At 40.9% G+C, this 22,436-nt stretch overlaps 1 protein-coding gene across 1 annotated transcript in view; it reads right to left on the bottom strand.

Moving 5' to 3' along the window:
• GAB2 (GRB2 associated binding protein 2) overlaps positions 1-22,436 on the bottom strand; it is a 189,905-nt gene that overhangs the window by 15,860 nt on the left and 151,609 nt on the right. The window contains exon 3 of the mRNA XM_030332821.1: positions 14,106-14,349. Coding sequence (XP_030188681.1) covers positions 14,106-14,349 — 244 coding nt within the window. The remainder of the gene's footprint in view (positions 1-14,105; positions 14,350-22,436) is intronic.

The raw sequence follows: 22,436 nt of genomic DNA, 5'->3' as shown, positions 1-22,436 counted from the left end.
AGCATCCTTCCATTTGCCATTTCTATATCTTTTTCTATGTGAAGTGTCTATTTAAATCTTTTGCCCATTAAAAAAAAAATGGGTTGTCGTAAGTTGTAATAGTTCTTTATATTTTCTAGAAATAAATCCTGTGTCAGATATATTTGTTTCAAATATTTTCTCATATTTTGTGAATTGACATTTTGTTTTTTAATGGAGTTTTCTGAACAGCAAAAGTTTTAATTGTGATTACACTACTTTATTATTTTCTTTTATGATTCTTGCCTTTTGTAGTCTATTATAAAAATCTCTGCTTGCCTCAAGATCACAAAGATGTTTTCATGCAGAAATTTCACAGTATCAGATTTTACACTTAGGTCTCTGACACATTTAACTTTTGAGTAGTGTGATATCAATAATTTTTTTAAAAATTCCTATAAGGATATCCAGCTGTTCCAGCACCACTGTTTGAAGAGACTTTCATTTTCCTGGGGTACCTGGGTGGCTCAGTCAGTTAAGCATTTGACTTTTGATTTCAGCTCAGGTCATGGTCTCATGGTTGTGAGATCAAGTCCTGTGTTGGGCTCAGCACGGGGTGTGGAGCCTGCTTGGGATTCTCTCTCTGTCCCTCCTCCACTCATGCATGCACTCTCTCTGAATAAATAAATAATTTTTTCTGTAAAAGAGAAAAGACTTTTCATTTCCCTATTGGCATTTTTGTCAACACAGGCCACCCGTGCGCACACAGGCTTCACGATTCTGTTCTAGTGAGCTTTGTGTGTTTATCTTTGCATCAATACAACACCGTCTTGATGAACATTTGTTTGATGTAAGTCTTGAAGTTAGGGAGTACAAGTCCTCTAATTTTGTTGCTGTTCTTTTAAAAATCATGGTTATTCTAAATTGTTTGTATTTTCATATGAATTTTAAACTTAGCTTAACAATTTCTATGAAAAATCTTACTGGGATTTTTACTTGGACTGCAGTGGAATTATAGATCAATTTGGGAAGATTTGCCATTTTAATAATATTGGGTCTTCCAATTCATAACTACAGTCTAACACTCTCTGTATTTAGGTCTCTAATATCCCACAACAGTGTGTGACAATGATTTCAGTGAAGAGGTCCTGCGTGTCTTTTTTATTCCTAAGTAGTCCATGTTTTTTGGCATCATTATAGAGAATTTTTTTAAGTTCGTTTTCCAGTTTTTGCTAGTGCTAGTATGTAAAAATTAGCTTTTATATAATAATCCTTTATCCTGTGACCCTGCTAAATTCACTATTCATTCTAGTAGTTTTTTTTAGACTCTTTACAATTTTTATATAAACAATCAAGTCACCTATAGAGAAAGTGTTACATCTTCCTTTTTTTAAAGTTTTTAATTTTTTTTTAAATTTACATCTAAGTTTGTTAGCATATAGTTCAACAATGATTTCAGGAGTAGATTCCTTAATGTCCCTTACCCATTTAGCCCATCCCCCCTCCCACAACTCCTCCAGTAACCCTCTGTTTGTTCTCCATATTTAAGAGTCTTTTATGTTTTGTCCCCCTCCCTGTTTTTATATTATTTTTGCTTCCTTTCCCTTGTGTTCATCTGTTGTGTGTCTTAAAGTCCTCATATGAGTGAAGTCATACGGTATTTGTCTTTCTCTAATTTCGCTTAGCATAATACCCTCTAGTTCCATCCACATAGTTGCAAATGGCAAGAATTCATTCTTTTCGAGTGCTGAGTAGTATTCCATTATATATATATATATATATATATATATATACACACACACACACACACACACATCTTATTTATCCATTCATCCATCAATGGACATTTGGGCTCTTTCCATACTTTGGCTATTGTTGATAGTGCTGCTATAAACATTGGGGTGCATGTGCTGCTTCAAAACAGCATCCCTGTATCCCTTGGATAAATACCTAGTAGTGTTAATTGCTGGGTCATAGAGTAGTTCTATTTTTAATTTTTGAGGAACCTCCATACTGTTTTCCAGAGTGGCTGCACCAGTTTGCATTCCCACCAGCAGTGCAAAAGAGATCCTCTTTCTCCACATCCTTGCCAACATCTGTTGTTGCCTGAGTTGTTAATGTTAGCCATTCAGAGAGGTCTGAGGTGGTATCTCATTGTGGTTTTGATTTGTATTTCCCTGATACTGAGTGATGTTGACCATTTTTTCATGTGTCTGTTACCCATCTATCTGGATGTCTTGTTTGGAAAAGTGTGTATTCATGTCTTTTGCCCATTTCTTCACTGGATTATTTGGATTGTGGGTGTTGAGTTTGATAAGTTCTTTATAGATTTTGGATACTAACCCTTCATCGGATATGTCATTTGCAAATATCTTCTCCCATTCTGTCGGTTGCCTTTTAGTTTTGCTATTGTTTCCTTTGCTGTGCAGAAGCTTTTTATTTTGATGAGGTCCCAATAGTTCGTTTTTGCTTTTGTTTCCCTTGCCTCTGGAGACGTGTTGAGTAAGAAGTTGCTGCAGCCAAGATCAAAGAGGTTTTTTCCTGCTTTCTCCTCGAGCATTTTGATGACTTCCTGTCTTACATTTAGGTCTTTCATCCATTTTGAGTTTATGTATGATGTAAGAAAGTGGTCCAGGTTCATTCTTCTGTATGTCGCTGTCCAGTTTTCCTAGCACCACTTGCTGAAGAGACTGTCTTTATTCCATTGGATATTCTTTCCTGCTTTGTCAAAGATTAGTTGGCCATACGTTTGTGGGTCCATTTCTGGGTTCTCTATTCTGTTCCATTGATCTGAGTGTCTGTTTTTGTGCCATACATTTTCCTTTCTCATCTTTGTGCCTTTTATCCTGTTTGTCCCTTTATTGAACTGGCCAGATTCTCTAGCACAATGTTGAACAGAAGTGGTGAGAGCAGGCATTCTGTCCTTGTTTCCAGTATTATGAGAGTATGCTTAAGATTTCTCTGTTAGGTATGATATTAGCTTTTGGTTATCCTCAGAAGTCTATTACTAATTTGAAGAAGTTCTCCTCTATTTATAGCTTCCTGAGAAAATTTTTTATGGAGAAGCATTGAGTTCTGTCAAATGCTTTCTCTGCATTTACTAAGCTGATGATTATATTATTTTGTTCCTTACTCTCCTGATGTAATGAATTACACTGGTTGGTTTCTTAATATCAATCCAACCTTGCATTCCTGAGATGAGCACTACTTTATCATGATGGCTTTTTTTTTTTTTTAATATTTGTTTTTGAGAGCGAGAGAGCATGTGAGCGCATGCACGCAGGGGTGGGGCAGACAGAGAGGGAGACATAGAATCTGAAGCAGGCTCCAGGCGATGAGCTGTCAGCACAGAGATGGATGCAGGGTTTGAACTCATGAACCACAAGATCATGACCTGAGCCGAAGCTGGGATGCTCAACTGACTGAGCCATCCAGGCGCCCCACTTTATCATGATGTCTTAACCCTAATGATGTATATACACACATATATTCCCTAATATATTTAAATTATTCCTAGCATATGTGTGTGTGTGTGTGTGTGTGTGTGTGTGTGTGTGTGTGTATCTGTATCCACAAGGAATATAGACTTCCAATTTTCATTCTCATAATCTTTGTCAGGTTCATAAAGGGTATTTTGGTGTTAAAAAATGAGTTACAAAAGACCCCCACCTCTTATGTTTCCTGAAAGAATGTGGGTAATATTTGTGTTATTTTATGCTTGAATATTTGATAGAATTCACAAGTAAAACTACCTGGGCTGGGCTTTCTAGGTATTTACCCAAAAGAAATGAAGCAAATGTGTACACCGTGATTTTTTAGTGGCTGTGTATGTACAAACACACCTTAACTTGTAATAGCTAAAACTGGAAACAATCCAAGTGCCCCTCAACACGGGAATGGATAAATGAATTGTGATATAAAGGTACACTGCGAAAATAAACTCAAAATGGATACAGGACCTGAATGTGAGACAGGAAACCATCAAAACCCTAGAGGAGAAAACAGGAAAAGACCTCTCTGACCTCAGCCGTAGCAATTTCTTACTTGACACATCTCCAAAGGCAAGGGAATTAAAAGCAAAAATGAACTATTGGGATCTCATGAAGATAAAAAGCTTCTGCACAGCAAAGGAAACAACCAACAAAACTAAAAGGCAACCAACGGAATGGGAAAAGATATTTGCAAATGACATATCAGACAAAGGGCTAGTATCCAAAATCTATAAAGAGCTCACCAAACTCCACACCCAAAAAACAAATAATCCAGTGAAGAAACAGGCAGAAAACATGAATAGACACTTCTCTAAAGAACACACCCAAATGGCCAACAGGCACATGAAAAGATGCTCAACATCGCTCCTCATCAGGGAAATACAAATCAAAACCACACTCAGATATCACCTCAGGCAGTCAGAGTGGCCAAAATGAACAAATCATGAGACTATAGATGCTGGAGAGGATGTGGAGAAACGGAAACCCTCTTGCACTGTTGGTGGGAATGCAAACTGGTGCAGCCGCTCTGGAAAACAGTGTGGAGGTTCCTCAAAAAACTAAAAATAGACCTACCCTATGACCCAGCAGTAGCACTGCTAGGAATTTACCCAAGGGATACAGGAGTTCTGATGCATAGGGGCACTTGTACCCCAATGTTTATAGCAGCACTTTCAGCAACAGCCAAATTATGGAAAGAGCCTAAATGTCCATCAACTGATGAATGGATAAAGAAATTGTGGTTTATATACACAATGGAGTACTACGTGGCAATGAGAAAGAATGAAATATGGCCCTTTGTAGCAACATGGATGGAACTGGAGTGTGATGCTAATTGAAATAAGTCATATAGAGAAAGACAGATACCTTATGTTTTCACTCTTATGTGGATCCTGAGAAGCTTAAAAGAAACCCATGGGGGAGGGGAAGGAAAAAAAAAAGAGGTTAGAGTGGGAGAGAGCCAAAGCATAAGAGACTCTTAAAAACTGAGAACAAACTGAGGGTTGATGGGGGGTGGGAGGGAGGGGATGGTAGGTGATGGGTATTGAAGAGGGCATCTTTTGGGATGAGCACTGGGTGTTGTATGGAAACCAATTTGACAATAAATTTCATATATTAAAAAAAATAAAGGTACACTGAATTACTACTTAGCAATAAAAAGGAACAACTAAAGATCCATGTAACAACATGGATAAATCTCAAAAGTATTACATTGATTGAAAGAAGCCAGGAAAAAAGTAAATACTATAATGATTCTACTCAAGTAATCTTCTAGAAAATGAAAACTAATGTAGTGATAGAAATATTGTTGGTAGTTCCTGAGGAATGAGATAGAGGGAAGGATGGATTATAAAGGGGCATGAGGAAAGTTAATACATATTGACAGTGACTGTACTTCAATTACCCTCCAAAAATTATTGAAAATGAGTAGTATCAGTGATATTTGGGTCAGTATCAAGTGGTCTAACCTATGAAGAATAGAAGGAAAGCAGAGATGGAATGGGGCAAAAAAAAAAAAAAAAACTTGAAGAAATATTGGTAATTTTGTTGTGCTGGATCAAAAATAGAAACAAATAGAATCAGAAAGTAAATGAAGCCTAAACAAAGAAAAACACACCTAGGAATATTGTAGTCAAACTGCTGAAAGCCAAAGAAAAAAGTCATAAAACTGTCAGAAGCCCAAACAGCCAAAACAACCTTCCAAACAAAGTGAAAGGTGAACAAAGTGAAAAGTCTCACACTTCCTGATTTCAAAACATATTATTATAAAGCTACAATAATTAAAAGTGTGGTACTGGCATAAAGATAGATGTCTAGACCAATGGAATAGAATACAACCCTCATGTATATGATTTAATGATTTTTCAGCATAGTTGCTCAGACCATTCAATGGGGGAATGCCCAGTCTTTTTTTTTTTTTTCTTCAGGTGTATGACATAGTTATTCAATAAGTTTTTTTTAATATGAAATTTATTGTCAAATTGGTTTCCATACAACACCCAGTGCTCATCCCAACAGGTGCCCTCCTCAATGCCCATCACCCACTTTCCCCTCCCTCCCACCCCCCATCAACCCTCAGTTTGTTCTCAGTTTTTAAGAGTCTCTTATGCTTTGGCTCTCTCCCGAACTTTTTTGTTTTTTTCTTTCCCTTCCCCCATGGTCTTCCGTTAAGTTTCTCAGGATCCACATAAGAGTGAAAACATATGGTATCTGTCTTTCTCTGTATGACTTATTTCACTTAGCATCACACTCTCCAGTTCCATCCACGTTGCTACAAAGGGCCATATTTCATTCTTTCTCACTGCCAAGTAGTATTCCACTGTGTACATAAACCACATCTTCTTTATCCATCATCCAGTTGATGGACAGTTAGGCTCTTTCCATAATTTGGCTATTGTTGAAAGTGCTGCTATAAACATTGGGGTACAAGTGCCCTATGCATCAGAACTCCTGTATCCCTTGGGCAAATTACTAGCAGTGCTATTGCTGGGTCATAGAGTAGGTCTATTTTTAGTTTTTTGAGGAACCTCCACACTGTTTTCCAGAGCGGCTGCACCAGTTTGCATTCCCACCAACAGTGCAAGAGGGTTTCCGTTTCTCCACATCCTCTCCAGCATCTATAGTCTCCTGATTTATTCATTTTAGCCACTCTGACTGGCATGAGGTGATATCTCAGTGTGGTTTTGACTTGTATTTCCCTTATGAGGAGTGACGCTGAGCATCTTTTCATGTGCCTGCTGGCCATCTGGATGTCTTCTTTAGAGAAGTGTCTATTCATGTTCTCTGCCCATTTCTTCACTGGATTATTTATTTTTGGGGTGCGGAGAAAGCCATTTATGAAAAGCCCACAGCTAATAATCATCCTCAGTGGGCGAAAAACTGAGACCTTTCCCCCTGAGATCACGAACACGACAGGGATATCCACTCTCATCGCTGTTGTTTAACATAGTGTTCGAAGTGCTAGCATCAGCCATCAGACAACAAAAGGAAATCAAAGGCATCAAAATTGGCAAAGATGAAGTCAAGCTTTCACTTTTTGCAGATGACATGATATTATACATGGAAAACCCAATAGACTCCACCAAAAGTCTGCTAGAACTGATACATAAATTCATCAAAGTTGCAGGATACAAAATCAGTGTACAGAAATCAGTTACATTCTTATACACTAATAATGAAGCAACAGAAAGACAAATAAAGAAACTTATCCCATTCACAATTGCACCAAGAAGCATAAAATACCTAGGGATAAATATAACCAAAGATATAAAAGATCTGTATGCTGAAAACTACAGCAAGCTTATGAAGGAAATTGAAGAAGATACAAAGAAATGGAAAAACATTCCACGCTCATGGATTGGAAGAATAAATACTGTCAAAATGTCAATACTACCCAAAGCAATATACACATTCAATGCAATCCCATTCAAAATTGCACCCGCATTCTTCTCGAAGCTAGAACAAGCAATCCTAAAATTTGTATGGAACCACAAAAGACCCCAAATAGCCAAAGTAATACTGAAGAAGAAGACCAAAGCAGCAGGCATCACAATCCCAGACTTTAGTCTCTACTACAAAGCTGTCATCATCAAGACAGCGTGGTATTGGTACAAAAACAGACACATCAACCAAGGGAATAGAATAGAGACTCCAGAATAGGACCCACAAATGTATGGGCAACTAATCTTTGACAAAGCAGGAAAGAACATCCAATGGAAAAAAGACAATCTCTTTAACACATGGTGCTGGGAGAACTGGACAGCAACATGCAGAAGAATGAAACTAGACCACTTTCTTACACCATTCACAAAAATAAACTCAAAACGGATAAAGGACCTGAATGTGAGACAGGAAACCATCAAAACCCTAGAGGACAAAGCTGGAAAAAACCTCTCTGACCTCAGCTGCAGCAATTTCTCACTTGACACATCTCCAAAGGCAAGGGAATTAAAAGCAAAAATGAACTATTGGGACCTCATGAGGATAAAAAGCTTCTGCACTGCAAAGGAAACAATCAACAAAGGCAACCAACAGAATGGGAGAAGATATTTGCAAATGACATATCAGACAAAGGGATAGTATCCGAAATCTATAAAGAACTCACCAAACTCCACACCTGAAAAACAAATAATCCAGTGGAGTCTTTTCATCTAATGGTGCTGGGAAAATTGGATGTCTGTATGCAAAGAAATGAAGTTGGATCTTTACCTTAGATCATATGTAAAAAATTAACAAAAAAATGATCAAAGACCTAAACATAAGACCTAAATCTATAAACTCTGAGAAGAAAATGTAAGAGGAAAAGCTTCCTGACACTGGATTTGGCAATGATTTTTTTATATAGACACCAAAAAGCACAGGCAACAAAAGTAAAAATAGATACATTGGACTACATCAAAGTATAAAACTTCTTGGCATCAAAGGACACAATCAACAGAGTGAAAGGTAATCTACAGAATGGGGGAAATATCTGTAAATCATATATTTGGTAAGGGGTTAATATCGAGAATATACAAAGAACTTCTACAACCCAATAACAACAACAAACCAACCAGATTAAAAACAAAATGGACAGAGGCCTACAAAGACATTTCTCCAAAGATATTCAAATAGCCACCAAGACATGAAAAGATGCTGAACATCACTAATCATTATGGAAGGGAAGTGCAAATAAAAACAGTGAGATACCACCTCATAGACATTAGGATGGCTACTATCAAAAAACCCAGAAAATAACGAATATTGGCAAGGATATGGAGAAACCGTAACCCTTGTGTACTGTTGTAAAATGGTGCAGCCACTATGAAAAACAGTATGGCAGTTTCTCAAAAGATAGAAAATATAATCACCAGAGGACCCAGCAATTCTATGTCTGGGTATACCCCAAAATAATTGAAAGCTGAGTCTTTGAAGAGTATTTGTACACCCATGTACAGAGCCCAATTATCCAAAATAGCCAAATGGTGGAAGCAATCAAGGTGTCTATTTAGGGGGAAATAAACAAAATGTGGCATATACAGGCAATGAAGTATTATTCAGCCATAAAAAGGATGGTAATTCTGACATATGCTATAAAATGGATGAAATTTGAAGACATTATTCTAAGTGAAAAAAGCCACTTACAAAAAGACAAATACTATATGATTCCATTTATATGAGTTACCTAGAGAATTCAGCTTCATACAGACAGTAGAAAGAAGATTGTCAGGGAGTAGGGGAAAGGGGAAATGGGGAATTTTTAGTGCGTGGAGAGTTTCAGTTTTGCAAGATGAAAAGAGTTCTGGAGATTGGCTGTATAACAGTGTGGAAGAAAGTACTCTACATTACTGAACTGTACACTTAAAAATAGCTGAGATGGTAAATTTTATGTTATGTGTATTTCACAATTTTTTTTAAAAGGAGAAAAAAAACATTCAGAGGAAGAAAGATACATAGCACATAGGATTCTACGAATAAAAATAACATCTGACCTCTCATCAGAAACAATGAATGGCAGAAGACTATAGAATGACATACTTTAAAATGCCAAAAGAAAATAATACTATCATTCCAGAATGTTATATCCAGCAAAAATATCTCAGAAATGAAGGTAAAATACAGATCTTTCCAGATAAATGAAAACTGGGAGAACATGTCAAAAGGGGACTTATATGGTAAGAAATGGCAAAGGAAGCACTTTTGGCTGAAGAGTGAAAACCAGGTGAAAACCTCACTAGACAATGTTTAATACTTGCCTTCAACACTCACATATTTTAAGGAACTTAGGGGGAAAATTATGCAGATAACTCCTATTTCTGCTGCCCTTCCTTCATTCCTGAAGACTTAGTTTCCTTTTGGTACTATTTTGCTTCAGCCTGAAGAACTTCCTTATCACTTCTTTAAATCTGATCTCTTGGAAACGCTCTTATTTTTCTTTCCTCTGAGAATCTCTTGATTTTGTTTTCATTCCTAAAGAACAATTTTGCAGGATATAAACGTGGGGGTTCATAGTTTTTTCTTTCCCTTAATTTCAAATGCATTTTCCTTCATCACATGGAATATCGTTATAATACAGGCTTTTAAATTTGTGTCTGATAATTCCAACATCTGGGTTATGTTGGAGTTGGCATCAGTGCTTTCCCTTGAGAACCAGTTACCCATTGCCGGTTCTCTGTATGCTGAGAAATTTTGGATTATATACTTAATGTTGTGATATTATGCTATGTTGTGATATTATGCTGTGTGGACTCTGGGTTCTGTTATAATCCTCTGGAGAACGTGGAGGTTTTTGTTTTGCAGGCAACCTATGTGGTTAGATTCAGGCTGCCAAGTTCTGTGTCTCCTTCTGTGTGTCAGAGTGCAAATCTCAGTGTAGTTCTCAAAACCTCTGCTGTGCTGGTGTGGTCTGTCCAACATCCATGCAGCTCACAGTGAGCCTGAGACTTGTGCGGTTTCACACCCAGAATTAGGAAATCTCTTCTCCAACTGTCTTCACTCTGGGTACTCTACTCCTTTCCAGCCCCCAAAGGGCTCCTTTTCTGGTTCCTCTACCAAGAAATATGGGGTTTCCATTAGAGTTTCAGCTGTGCGCTCCGCTGTGCTGCTGGGCGAGCAGGCCTGCCTTCAGGGAAATTCCATGAGATACAGAAATTCGTCTCTGTGTAGCTGCAGCTCCAAATTTTTCTCCCCTTTATAATTTGCCTCATTTTATTTTTCTAGACTCAAAACAATGACAGGGTAATTGTATTTTGTCCACAGTGTTCAGTTGTGACCAGTGGGAGGGAGTGTTTCTGCCACCACACAGGAACTGGAACCTCTCAGTTATTTTCCAGAGTTTCTAGCTCTCTCCTGAATCTCACCATCTCTTCACTCAGGATCCAGTCCCTCCTCCCCTACCCCCACATATTATAGCAATTAACACACATATTTTAATGTCTTTGTATGCTGCTAGCTCCTTGAAAGAGTCAAATCTCTCAGTTTCTGCCTGCTTTTTGATTGCTCTTCAGTGCTTGAACAGTTGCTTTTTCATATTGTGTTTGGAGTTTATAATTGTTACAGTATGCTTAAATTTTTTTTAATGTTTATTTATTTTTGAGACAGAGAAAGACAGAGAGTGAATGGGGGAGGGTCAGAGAGAGGGAGACACAGAATCCGAAACAGGCTCCGGGCTCTGAGCCGTCAGCACAGAGCCCGATGCAGGGCTCGAACTCACAGAGTGTGAGATCATGACCTGAGCCAAAGTTGAATGCTTAACCGACTGAGCCACCCAGGTGCCCCACAGTATGTTTAGTATCATGCAAACTACTCCAACACTTTCAGAAACTATATGGTGTTTCTGGACCGAAGAAAGCTTCCTTCCCACCCTCCATCACTTGGGAATTCTGCAAACATTGTTTGAACTTATTTTTTCCCAAAGTCTCCAAGATCCTGCTCATCACTCTCTTGCTCCCACACCCACACAAGTGAAAGCAGCGACACAGAGAAAAGCCCGCAGTAAAGCTGCCTCCCCAGCTGCTGCCAGACAAGTCTGGTCTCCCCTATGATGTTGACTCTCTATAGGAAATTTGTTTTGATATTTTTTATGCACCTACTATATGCCTTTGGTCTTGTCTTCACAAAATGCAGAAATATATTAATATAAATATCCATAATATGAAGCAGAGAGTTCCAAATGCTGTGTGAGAGAGAATAAAAAATTGCTGTGGGAATGCAGGGAAGAAATAAATTTCATCTAGGAAAATTAACAGAGGTTTTACAGAGGAGGAGGAGGTGCAGAGAGTGGGCCACAACTGCTAATTCAAGCAGAGACATTTCTATATCTGTTGCGTTAGCAGCACCATCGGAGTGGGGGTGGTGGCAGTTGTCAATATTAGATAAAGCCTTCTACTTGAAGTGTGATCTACAGACATGCTGCACTGGCATCATCTGGTGTTTAGCAGAAAGGCAGGATCTCAGGACCCCCTCCAGGCCCACTGAATCAGCATTTCAACCAGATCCCCAGGTATTTCATATGCACTTTGAGAGGCATTAAGAGAAAGTACACTGTCTTTAGATAGAACTATGATTTGAAGACCTCCCCCTCTCTAATCTCAGGCAATCACACGTGCAGGAGAGGGGGATGCAGCACAAGGAGAAGAAACGTTAATATGTGCTGAGGACGCACTACCGGGTGTATGTGTTCTGTCATTTTATGCTCATCAGTAAACCTCAGAATTCGTTACTTCCATCCTGCAGATAAGGAAATGGAAGCTCAGGAGGTTAAAGAATTAGATCACAAGGAAAGTAGCAGAACCTGAATTTGGTCCCATATCTGATGGACTCCAAAGCCTGTGATCTGCTTCTGGTCACACCCCACTGCCTGTCTCGGGTGTGTGATTCAGGAGAATCAGTGCTATTTACAGCACTGCCGCTAACTAGTTCAGTGATCTTGGCTAATTCGTCCTTTTTTTTTTTTAAGAACTCAGCTCCTTATGTCTAAGTTGATCGTGTTTGAACTACTAAAAGGTCACAAATGAATGAATCCTGAAACAAATGAAAATGGGCATTTGAGACAACCTTAAGACCGAGTGCGGGGAGCCTCTGTTGTGTGATGGTAAATGACTCAGAGACCCAGAAGCAGAATCGTGCGGTGTAGAGTCTAGGACCAGAAACAAGCAGACCTGGTTTCTAGCCCTACCTCTGTCACTTCTTAGTTGTGAACCTCATTTTCTTCATCTATGAGGCGGGGAGAAGGGAGCTAGACTGGCTACCTCTCAGTGCCTTTGATTGGGTCACGTGAGATTATACATGAAAATGTTCCATGGCGTGATACATAGTTCTCTAATTGCCTTAATTTTTGTTAACACAAATTAGGCATTTCTAAATTAATTAAGAAATGTGATTTGTAGCCTGCTGGCCATGGTAGTAACTGGGAACAAGCTCTGGCAAAGTCCATCATTTCTGTGCTTTTGCTTACCCTAGCAATGGGAATAAAAGGTAATAAAAATATCTACAGGCTCCACACCTGTGAGAGAGATTGGTGCCAGAAATACAAAGACCATTATTCTCGAGCAGGAAGTCCTTGCTCTAGAACTTCCTGTGATGATGAGATGCTTCCTTATCTGTGCTGTCCAGTACAGCAGCCATTAGCCACATGTGGCTACTGAGCACTTGAAATGTGGCTAGTGCAACTGAGAACTTAATTTTAAATTTTATTTCATTTGAATCCATTCACATTTAAATCACCACGTATGGATAGTGACTACCATGCAGAACAGTGCAGCTCTAGAGCAAAAGTGAGATATGGATCTGTTGAGTAGTGTAAGATTTTATAGCTATATTCTTTTTTTTAAATATAATTTATTGTCAAGTTGGGTAACATACAGTGTGTACAGTGTGCTCTTGGTTTTGGGGTAGATTCCGTGATTTGCTGCTTATGTACAAAACCCAGTGCTCATCCCAACAAGTGCCCTCCTCAATGCCTGTCACCCATTTTCCCCTCTCCCCCCACCCAACAACTCTCAGTTTGTTCTCTGTATTTAAGAGTCTCTTACAGTTTGCCTCCCTCCCTCTCTGTTTGTAACTATTTTTTCCCCTTCCCTTCCCCCATGGTCTTCTGTTAAGTTTCTCAAGATCCACATATGAGTAAACACATATGATATCTATCTTTCTCTGACTGACTCCTTTCACTTAGGAAAATACCCTCCAGTTACATCCATGTTGCTGCAAATGTCAGGATTTCATTCTTTCTTATTGCCAAGTAGTACTCCATTGTACATATAAACCACATCTTCTTTATCCATTCATCAGCTGATGGACATTTAGGCTCTTTCCATAATTTGGCTATTGTTGAAAGCATTGGTTTATAGATATATTCTTAATGCCAGCAAATAAATTGATTTTTTTCCTAATTCTGAAACTCTAGCCCCTAGTGCCTTTTTTCCTCCAAATTAAACAAAACATTTTTATAGCAACCTTTCTGATCATGGGTTCCAGAGGAACCCAATTATCACTGTATAGCAATAAAATGTGAAGGTTACCTAAGCAAAAGAAGGATGCTCTGTTAATAAATACGTCTGTTCACCTGAGAAGAGAAACCATTTCACTCCCCTGTCTTTAAAATTAAAAACTGTAGGACGGAAAGCGACTAGGTCCTGTGAGTGGGTGCTTGCCCCACCGCTGCTTACAGCAGTCTCCTACCTTGCATTTTCCGCTCTCCGGCTTATGCACTGGTGCAAGTAGAGATACTCCTGAGGCGCACTGGTGGACAAGGTGGGCTGCATGTGGTTGGACACAGGGGGTTCAAAGGTGAACAAGGTTGGCTGGCTGGAGTGCGATGGGGCTGAGGACTTGCGTTCTCGAAGAAGGTGCTGACTGGAGCTGCTGAGCTCAGCTGGAGAAGAGCGGGGGCCGTGACTGGCAGAGGACATGTTTCTCAGGGAGTCTGTGAAACAAGAGAAGGAGCTCTGTGACTGAAAAGGGGAAGAAAAGTGGCCTTATCCCAAAGTGGGATGTCAGAGGAAGAAGAGATATTAAGAGCAGAGGCAATGATCCAGCAGCAGCCTTCTCTCCCCCTCACACACCTGCTCCTTCTCTGTCTGCCTGAGTGAAAGACTGTGGCCTCCTGGTGGAAACGGAGATGCCCTGTCCCTCAGCACTGCTCCTGGAGTCGTCTGGAGTGTGCTCCCTCTCACAACCCTGATGGTGATGGCCCTGCTCCCAGGAGGTGTGGCTGTCCATGGCTCAGGACTGTGACTCTGGCCCTTCTCCAGAGGGAGGGCAGTAAGTGCCACTGCCCTCCTCCTCTTTGGAGGCTCCTGCCGTCATCACCTCTGTCAAAGCTAAGGCTGGCTTTGTTAAATGAGCTTTGCTTCCTGAAGACTCATTGATTCAGACCCTGGACTGTACCTTATTGTGTAAATGATAAAAGCAGAAATGTACTTGCGGCAGACCGTCCCATGGAAGACTGGTCCCAGCTCCTCCTGCCTGCCCTTCCAAGTCCTCTGAGGACAACGATGTTCCCCGTTCCCCAACTCTTGTGCCCACCACTCTGTGTCAATTGGTCTTTTTTCTCTTAATTCTCATCTTAAACTCCCCTCTGTTGTGCTAGAAAAGCAGCAAGGTATTAAAGATAGATCATAGCTGAGAGTACTACCCTCCCAGCCAAGGGCATTACTCATTTGGCTGGTTCTCCAAGCCTAGTCCAAGTTCCTGAGCGTAACACATAAGGCCTTTCACAGTCTGACCTACTTCCTGCTTCTCTCCTCCTGTACCCGAGGCATTCGGAAGCTTCATCAGTCCCCAGACACACCAGCCTCTTTTACAACTCTTTCTCATGGCTTATGCTGTTCCTTCCGCCTGGATTTCACTTCTACTCCACTGGCACTCATATGCAGACTTGAAGACCCTACATGGATATCATATTCTCTCTGAAACCTTCCTGGACTCAGTCCTTTTTCTGGCTGCCAATAGCACTTGGCCTGTGCTTCATTATGTCCACTGTCACTCTGCCTCCCTGCCTGGCCTTGTTTCTATGAACAGTGCCTGATGCTGTTATGTCTACAGTCCCAGGATTCACCTAATAAAGGCCAGGCGCATAGACATTTCTCAGTCTGTGGAAGGAGAAAAAAGGTCATGGAGCACACAATAATTCCACGGTGAAACTTCTTGTTCAAAAGAAATAAAGTTGTAAAGATGTAATTGCTGCTGATGTGATAGCTAGTGGGGGATGACATTTCAGGGGTGGTGATGGGGGCTTGTTAGGGCTAGTCAAATCTTTTCAGAGGGGACATACTTCTGTTTCTACTCCCCATCATCTGACCTATTTTAGTACACTTCTCATGGCCCTAGGCAGGATCACCAGCTTGTTAGTGCTCTATCGCATTAATTAGTCCCCAGTCTTTACTGATGCGAGGCAGAACAACTTCTGCCTGTGTACAACAGAAAAGCCATGGGCCTCTGGGGAAAAACTGTTCCATCGACAGCTGTATTGACCTCCAAAATGAATTCCCATTACAGGTCTTGTAGTGAACTGGATGTTTGTTAACAGAATCAATGGCTTCATTACTCCATTAGATTTGCAAGATGAACTCTCTAATGGCAGAGGGGAGAGGGTTTATGCTAGGGGATGGAGTAGCCATGGAGCCAGGGATGGGCAAAGCCGCGGCCTGAGAAGACATAGGGAAGGTGCCAAGAGGAAGCCTCTGGTGCGTTTCTACCTTCCCCTGTGGTCTTTTTGGACTCCTCTACCTCTGCCACCCTTTCAGTGGATGCATTTTTCAGGGTTTCACCCCAGAGCCTCCTCTATCATCACTGACTCAGGACACTCTCCCGGGGTGTTCTCTTCCAGCCAGGTGATGACAACTCTCAAAAAATCCATCTTTAATTCTGTTCTCTTTCCTGGGCTCTCATCTAAGATGCCTGTTGGGCATCTCCATTCAGATGTCCCACAAGCAGGTCAAGCTCAGTGATCTCCTCCTCCTGTGTCCTGCTTCTCCGTGAAGTACATCAACATCAGCATCCAATCAGCTGAGCCGGAAATGTAGGTGTTACTACAACCCCTCTCTGTTTGTCAACAACCGCACCATGTCACTATGTCCCTGCCCTGCTTAAAATTCTTCAGTGTTCTTCCTGTTATCCTCAGGACAACGTACAAAGCTCTCTCTTTTTAAAACCATTTTTCTGTTTATTTCTTTAACCTTATTTCTGACCAATCCTTCCTTGTGTTTCAAACAGAATTTTAGGAAAATAGTAACTTTTCTGTCCTATCACTCCATATATCTGGCTGTAAGCTCAGTGAGGGCAGAGACACTGTCTCTTTTCTAACACTTTTATCCCTTGCATCAAGCCCAGTATGTGACACAAGTCCATAAACATGTGTTGGTTAGACAAACGAAGCATGTAGCATCAGGCCACACTCCCTCAATAACGTTCACTGATTCCTCACTGCCTTCAGAATAAAGTTCAGGTTCCCAAGCCTGACAAGAAAGGCCATTCTGTCACAATCTACTTCTCCTGCCTGGCACCCATACATCCCGCATGCCCCCTACGTTGCATGCTTGGACTGTGGATCTGTATAAAAGAGGAGTGACCTGTCCTCGTGGCTGGAGCCCTCTGCTCAGGCTGTGGATCAAATCTGAGAAATCTGTAGAGCTGGAGAAACCACTTCACCTGAGTCTCAGTTTGCAATAAGATGGTCATAAGAATGCAACAAGACATAAGATGGTCATAAGAATGAACTGCACAAAGGGTCGGGACAACTCTGCATGCTGTAAATTCTCAAAAGGTATTCTAGTCACTTCTGTATTCCTGCTGCCTAAAGCAGTTCCAGCTCACAGTGGGTACTGAATATATACTTGTTGAATGAATAAAATAATTTTTACTAGCACAAAACCAAATATGCTTGTTTCTTGTGGTCAAAATAGGAGAGGCTTTCAAGGTCTGCTAATAAGATGAAGTAGGGGTTATGATGAGTTGGGCCCACTTGGACCTCCATTCTACAAAAATAAAGCCATGTCTATGAAATCAGCTCCATAATGATCTGCCACTCCAGAAAAGCTCTTTTGAAGCTGTTTTGGGACTAAACCTTGCCAAAATCTCATTTCTGCTTGCTATAGTGTCCCCCCCCCCAAACTCACTTTTACATGGAACCTCAGAATGTGACCTTGTTTGAAAATAGCATCTTTGCAGATCTAATTAGTTAAAATGAGGTCATAGTGATGGGTGTACTTATAAGAACAGCAGACAAAGACACATAGGGAGAACACCATTGTGATGACAGAGGTAGAGACTGGATAAACAAAATGTGATATAGCTATACAATGGAATATTATTCAGCCATATGAAATACTAATACATGCCCCAACAGGATGAATCTCCAAAACACTGTGTGAAGTGAAAGAAGCCAATGTAAAAGACTATAAATTATATGGCTTTATTTATGTGAAATGTCTAGAATCAGCACATCCATAAAGATAGCAAGCAGACTAGTGGTTTCCCAGGGGTGGGGGTGGGATGGGGGAGTGGGCATGGGGAGTGAATGCTAATGAGTATGGGGTTTCTTTTTGGGGTAATGAAAATGTTCCAGAATTAGATGGTGGTGACGGTTGCACAACCCTGTGAACATGCTAAAAAAAACAATGACTTGTACACTTTAAATGGGTGATGTATGGTATGTGCATTTAAAAACACACACACACACACGTATAAACACTTTGCAAAGTATGAAGTGTTAATTATGTGCAAGAGATTAATGGTCTAATTAAATACATCTGACCTTTAGCTTATTTCCTCTCTAAAGAGAATACTGAACACTCCTTACTAAAATAGATTGAGTAAGAGACATTCTCCCTTTCCTATCTTCAGTTCCCTGCCTGTCCTCCAACCTTATTGTTCAGGGGGGTTCACCCCACAATCATGGCAAGACAGTAGGAATTTCAACAAAACAAAATATCAAGAAGTCATGTTTGGGGTCAAAAGACCCAAAGTGTAAAAGGTGAATAAAAAAAACCCACAGGTGTGAAAACAAATCCATGCAGTTGCATAAAACGTGCATAGGATTTGTTTTTATTGCCTGGCTACCTCTTGAAGGGAAGAAAAGAATGCTAAAGGCGTGTGGCTGGGCTGTTTTTGGTATGTGGCTATAACGCTGGTGTAATGATGTGTCTTGGGTCATTAGGAAGGTCAGTTATATAGCAAGAAGAAAATGGACGTTTTCAGACTCCAGGCCTGGGCTTCTATCTCCATGTCTAGACTAAAGATAATGCCAGAAAATGCTTGAGTCAATTTGTTTTCTTTTAAAAAGGGTTTTATTTTTTCCTCTTCTTCCTGGCTTCTTTTTAGGGCCCTAAAAATCACTCCCCTTCCTTTCCACAATCACCCCTGGGAAGCCTGCCCAGTGCACAAACACTCCGCCCACCTTCTTGCAAAACTCTAGAACAGGAAAGCTCTGAAGGATTTTAGTAGAGGGGCCCAGCCCAACCCAGCCCTGCCCAGCCCAGCCATCAACTGGCTAGTGATAACAGGAGCAGGAAAGGGGCAGTTGGCGGGAGTTTCTGGAAAAGATGACTGGCCAAATAATGACTGGTTCCCTTATCTCAATGCCCTTTTTATCTTTATCCTTCTCTCTCCCCAAATCCCTGTCCCAAGCCTCAGTGGGTATCAGAACCCATAAAGTGGTAGACCAAAGCACATGCTGGGACCCAGGCTGGATTCAAAGCCTAGATCTGCTAAATCCTTGCTCTGTGGCCTTGGACAGTTACACAAACCTCTTTGTTCCTCACCTGTTCAACAGGTAAAATACATAGTTTTCCAGGGCTGCCGCTTAGTTTGAGATCATACATATGAAGCACTTAGCAAAGTGCCTGCTCTGATTCCGTAATACGTGTGGAAATGCTGCAACCTTGAAATGGGCCGAGAGGTATGGAGGAGCTTTCCAAGCAACAGAGAACGCGTGGAAGGTAACTGTTGTCTGTTTTAGTTCCAACTATAACTTGTATGATGTTATATGTGGAAGGAGACCAAAAAGGACAATACTGACTATAATAATCATCGCTGCCATTTACTAAGCACCTACTATGTGTGTCTAGTCTACTCTGCGAGGTAGAAATTATTATTTCCATTTTGTTCCCTTCTTTTTGGATGAAGAAACTAAAGCTCAGAGAAGTTAATAATGAGCTCTGGGGTCACACAGCTAGAAAGCATCAGAGCCTATCTGAAACAGATCTCACTTTCTTCAAAGCCAATTCTTTTCATTTATGTAGAGAAAAGAGCTCCCACGAGATCCCTGAGTGAGGAACGGTATTAGCTTTATGAAAGGCAGAGTCAACTAACAGAATGACAGTCTAGGCCAAGCTCTGCTCTAACCGGCTGAGTGATCTTGGGCATGCCATTTCACCTTCCTGGGACTCATTTTCTCTATTCAAAAAAGGAAGAACTTGGATTAGGTCAGGGATATACATAAAAGCCATCTTTGGGAAACGTAAGAGAGCAGTTCCATGTAAGACCTCATGAGACATATTTACACAGAGATAGAATAAGATCAACTGGTTTCGCTTTTAATAATCTCTGGTTCTTTTGATTTTATTTATTTTTGTTTTTTTAAATGTTTGTTTATTTATTTTGAGAGAAAGAGAGAGCATGCATTGGAGGGAGGGGCAGAGAGAGGGAGAGAGAATCCCAAGCAGGCTCCACATAGTCAGCACAAAGCCCAACATGGGGCTCAATCCCATGACTGTGAGATCATGACCTGAGTCCAAATCAAGAATTGGATGCTTAACCGAATGACACACCCAGGCACCCCAATAATGTCTGGTTCTTAATTCCAGGACACAGGTAGAAGAATTAAGGTCAACTGAAAAATCAGGGGCAAAGCAAACTCAGAGACCCAAATGAGAACACAAATTCTTCCAAAAAATCTTTTTTTTTGCATCATCAAAATTACAAACTGGAAGCCACCCTTGTTCTCACTGGCTTTTTCTATCATCTATCTAGGGTCCAAAAGGAACAATGTGTTACAGAAAAGGCCCTGATGTGGGTTCAGAAACATGGGTCAGAAACCATTTTACCACAGGGACCTAAGCAAAACTTTTAATCTCTCTGCACCTCATTTTTCATGTTGTCAAATGCCAAAGAGAAGGCAGTCAATGAACACATTTTGAAAAGAGAATAGTATAGGATTCTACAGGGTGAGTGGCCCCCTGCAGAAAGCTAACCAAAGAACAGGGACCAGAGGGTGGAGAATTCTAAAAACAAAAGCATGCTGACAGGTGCTGAGGGCAAGACTGGGTCAACAGTTCATTTTGACTCACAATCACAAGAAATTATTTAAGGTGAATAATTCTGAGAATCATCCGGCACACATCATAATTAGAGGAATTATTCATAAATTTAAGGCCAAACACAAAATAGCTTCACTCATACGATAACTCACATAATATGGCAACTAGAAAGGGCCCTGGAGTCTAACCGCTCATTTATCACCACTGTCCTTCCCACTCACCCACATCTCTCATTTCCGATTGGAGAAACTGTGGCCCAGAAAGGTGAGGCTCCTTGTCCAAAGCCACATGGTAGGGCAGACCTGAATCCTGGAATAAGAATTCAGATCTCCTCCTTCAGGGGTCCTTCTACCACATGGAAAGAACGATGTATCAGTGTGAATGAAGATGTACTCCCCATAACGTGCAGGGGAGGGGAGAGGCAATCAAGTCAGGGGATCTCATCACCAGGACACTGACTGGCAGGACTGTTATTTTGTCATGAGTTTATTATGTTACTCACATTTGCATGGTAAGTAAACATTTGCTGGACCAAACTACTAAAGACTAGTATAAATAATTCCCCAAGCTCAAAAATACATCTTCTAGTGGTTTATAAAAACTACAAAACAGAGAAAGAAAAAAGGGGAGGCAGAGACAGGCAGTAACATAAGACCCTGTGAGACTAGGCTGTGAGACTACCCTGTAGGACTAGGCTGCCTGATGCGTCCCCTTCTCTGGGGAAGGATCTGAGAAAGAACACTTCCCCCACTCCTCCGCCTGCCCCAAAGGGCTCTGAGAGCCAAGTCAGAACATCCTGACCTTGACATATAGGATCTCTCAGTACGCTTTAGCAGAAATTGATTTTGTGAAGGGTGCAGGGGAGGGAAAGAGAGTGACTGTAGCCGAGAGGCATGCCACATATCCTTACATAACCATCTCTGCCCTTGGGATCCTCACTTTAGAGAGGGGAAACTAGAGGCCAGAGCAAATTCCAGGCTCTCCTTATGGTCTCCAGTTAGAATTAATCATGCATTCCTCTAAACCTTTTATAGTACCTCATTCTGCTGCTTATTCTACTTGTGTTGGAGTTCACAAATTTGTCACACAAAAGTCGGTACTGAGCTGGTAGAAGCCGGGATCTGGCCCATCTCTGTTTCTCTGACAGTGTTTAGCACAATCCTCTGTGCCTAGTAAATGTCTGATTGAGAACAAGGTGTTCAATAAACACACCACGGTGGTGAGTTATTCTTCCTTGGGTCAGAAAAAATGAATGAATAGCTCCAGGATCCAAATGTAAACTATTCTTGTAGGGTGGGAAGAATTATCACTTTGTGAGGTTTTCTGGCTTGTGTGTATATCTGTTTTAGGGCAGCCAATCTATATTTAGCCATGCACTGTCCTGTTCATTTTAGAGGAGATCAGGTTACAAGTTTTGTTTTCCCCTAACCTGCCACACCTATGTATGCACCTACGTATGCCGGACCTCATTTGTGACGGACCTTACTCCTTCTCCTTGGAGCGGGGCTGGGTTGGCTGGGCATCCCGCTCGGAGAGTTAATTCATACTGGGAATGAACCACTCCTGCCATTTACTTAGGGTCATGAGCACTGACTGTGGGTACTACAGCAGGAGCTGCAGGCCCATCAGAAAGAACGGATCTTGTCCCTGCTCTACGGGTTTATACTGCATTTAGAAAGACCCTATTTCTCTTCAAGGCAGCACTTCTGCCCTCCCCCAAGGAACTTTGGGAACCTAATGGTATTCCCATAGG

The sequence above is a fragment of the Lynx canadensis genome, chromosome D1, assembly GCF_007474595.2.
Source record: "Lynx canadensis isolate LIC74 chromosome D1, mLynCan4.pri.v2, whole genome shotgun sequence".
Lineage (NCBI taxonomy): Eukaryota > Metazoa > Chordata > Mammalia > Carnivora > Felidae > Lynx > Lynx canadensis.
This window is presented reverse-complemented; position numbering and strand designations above follow the sequence as displayed.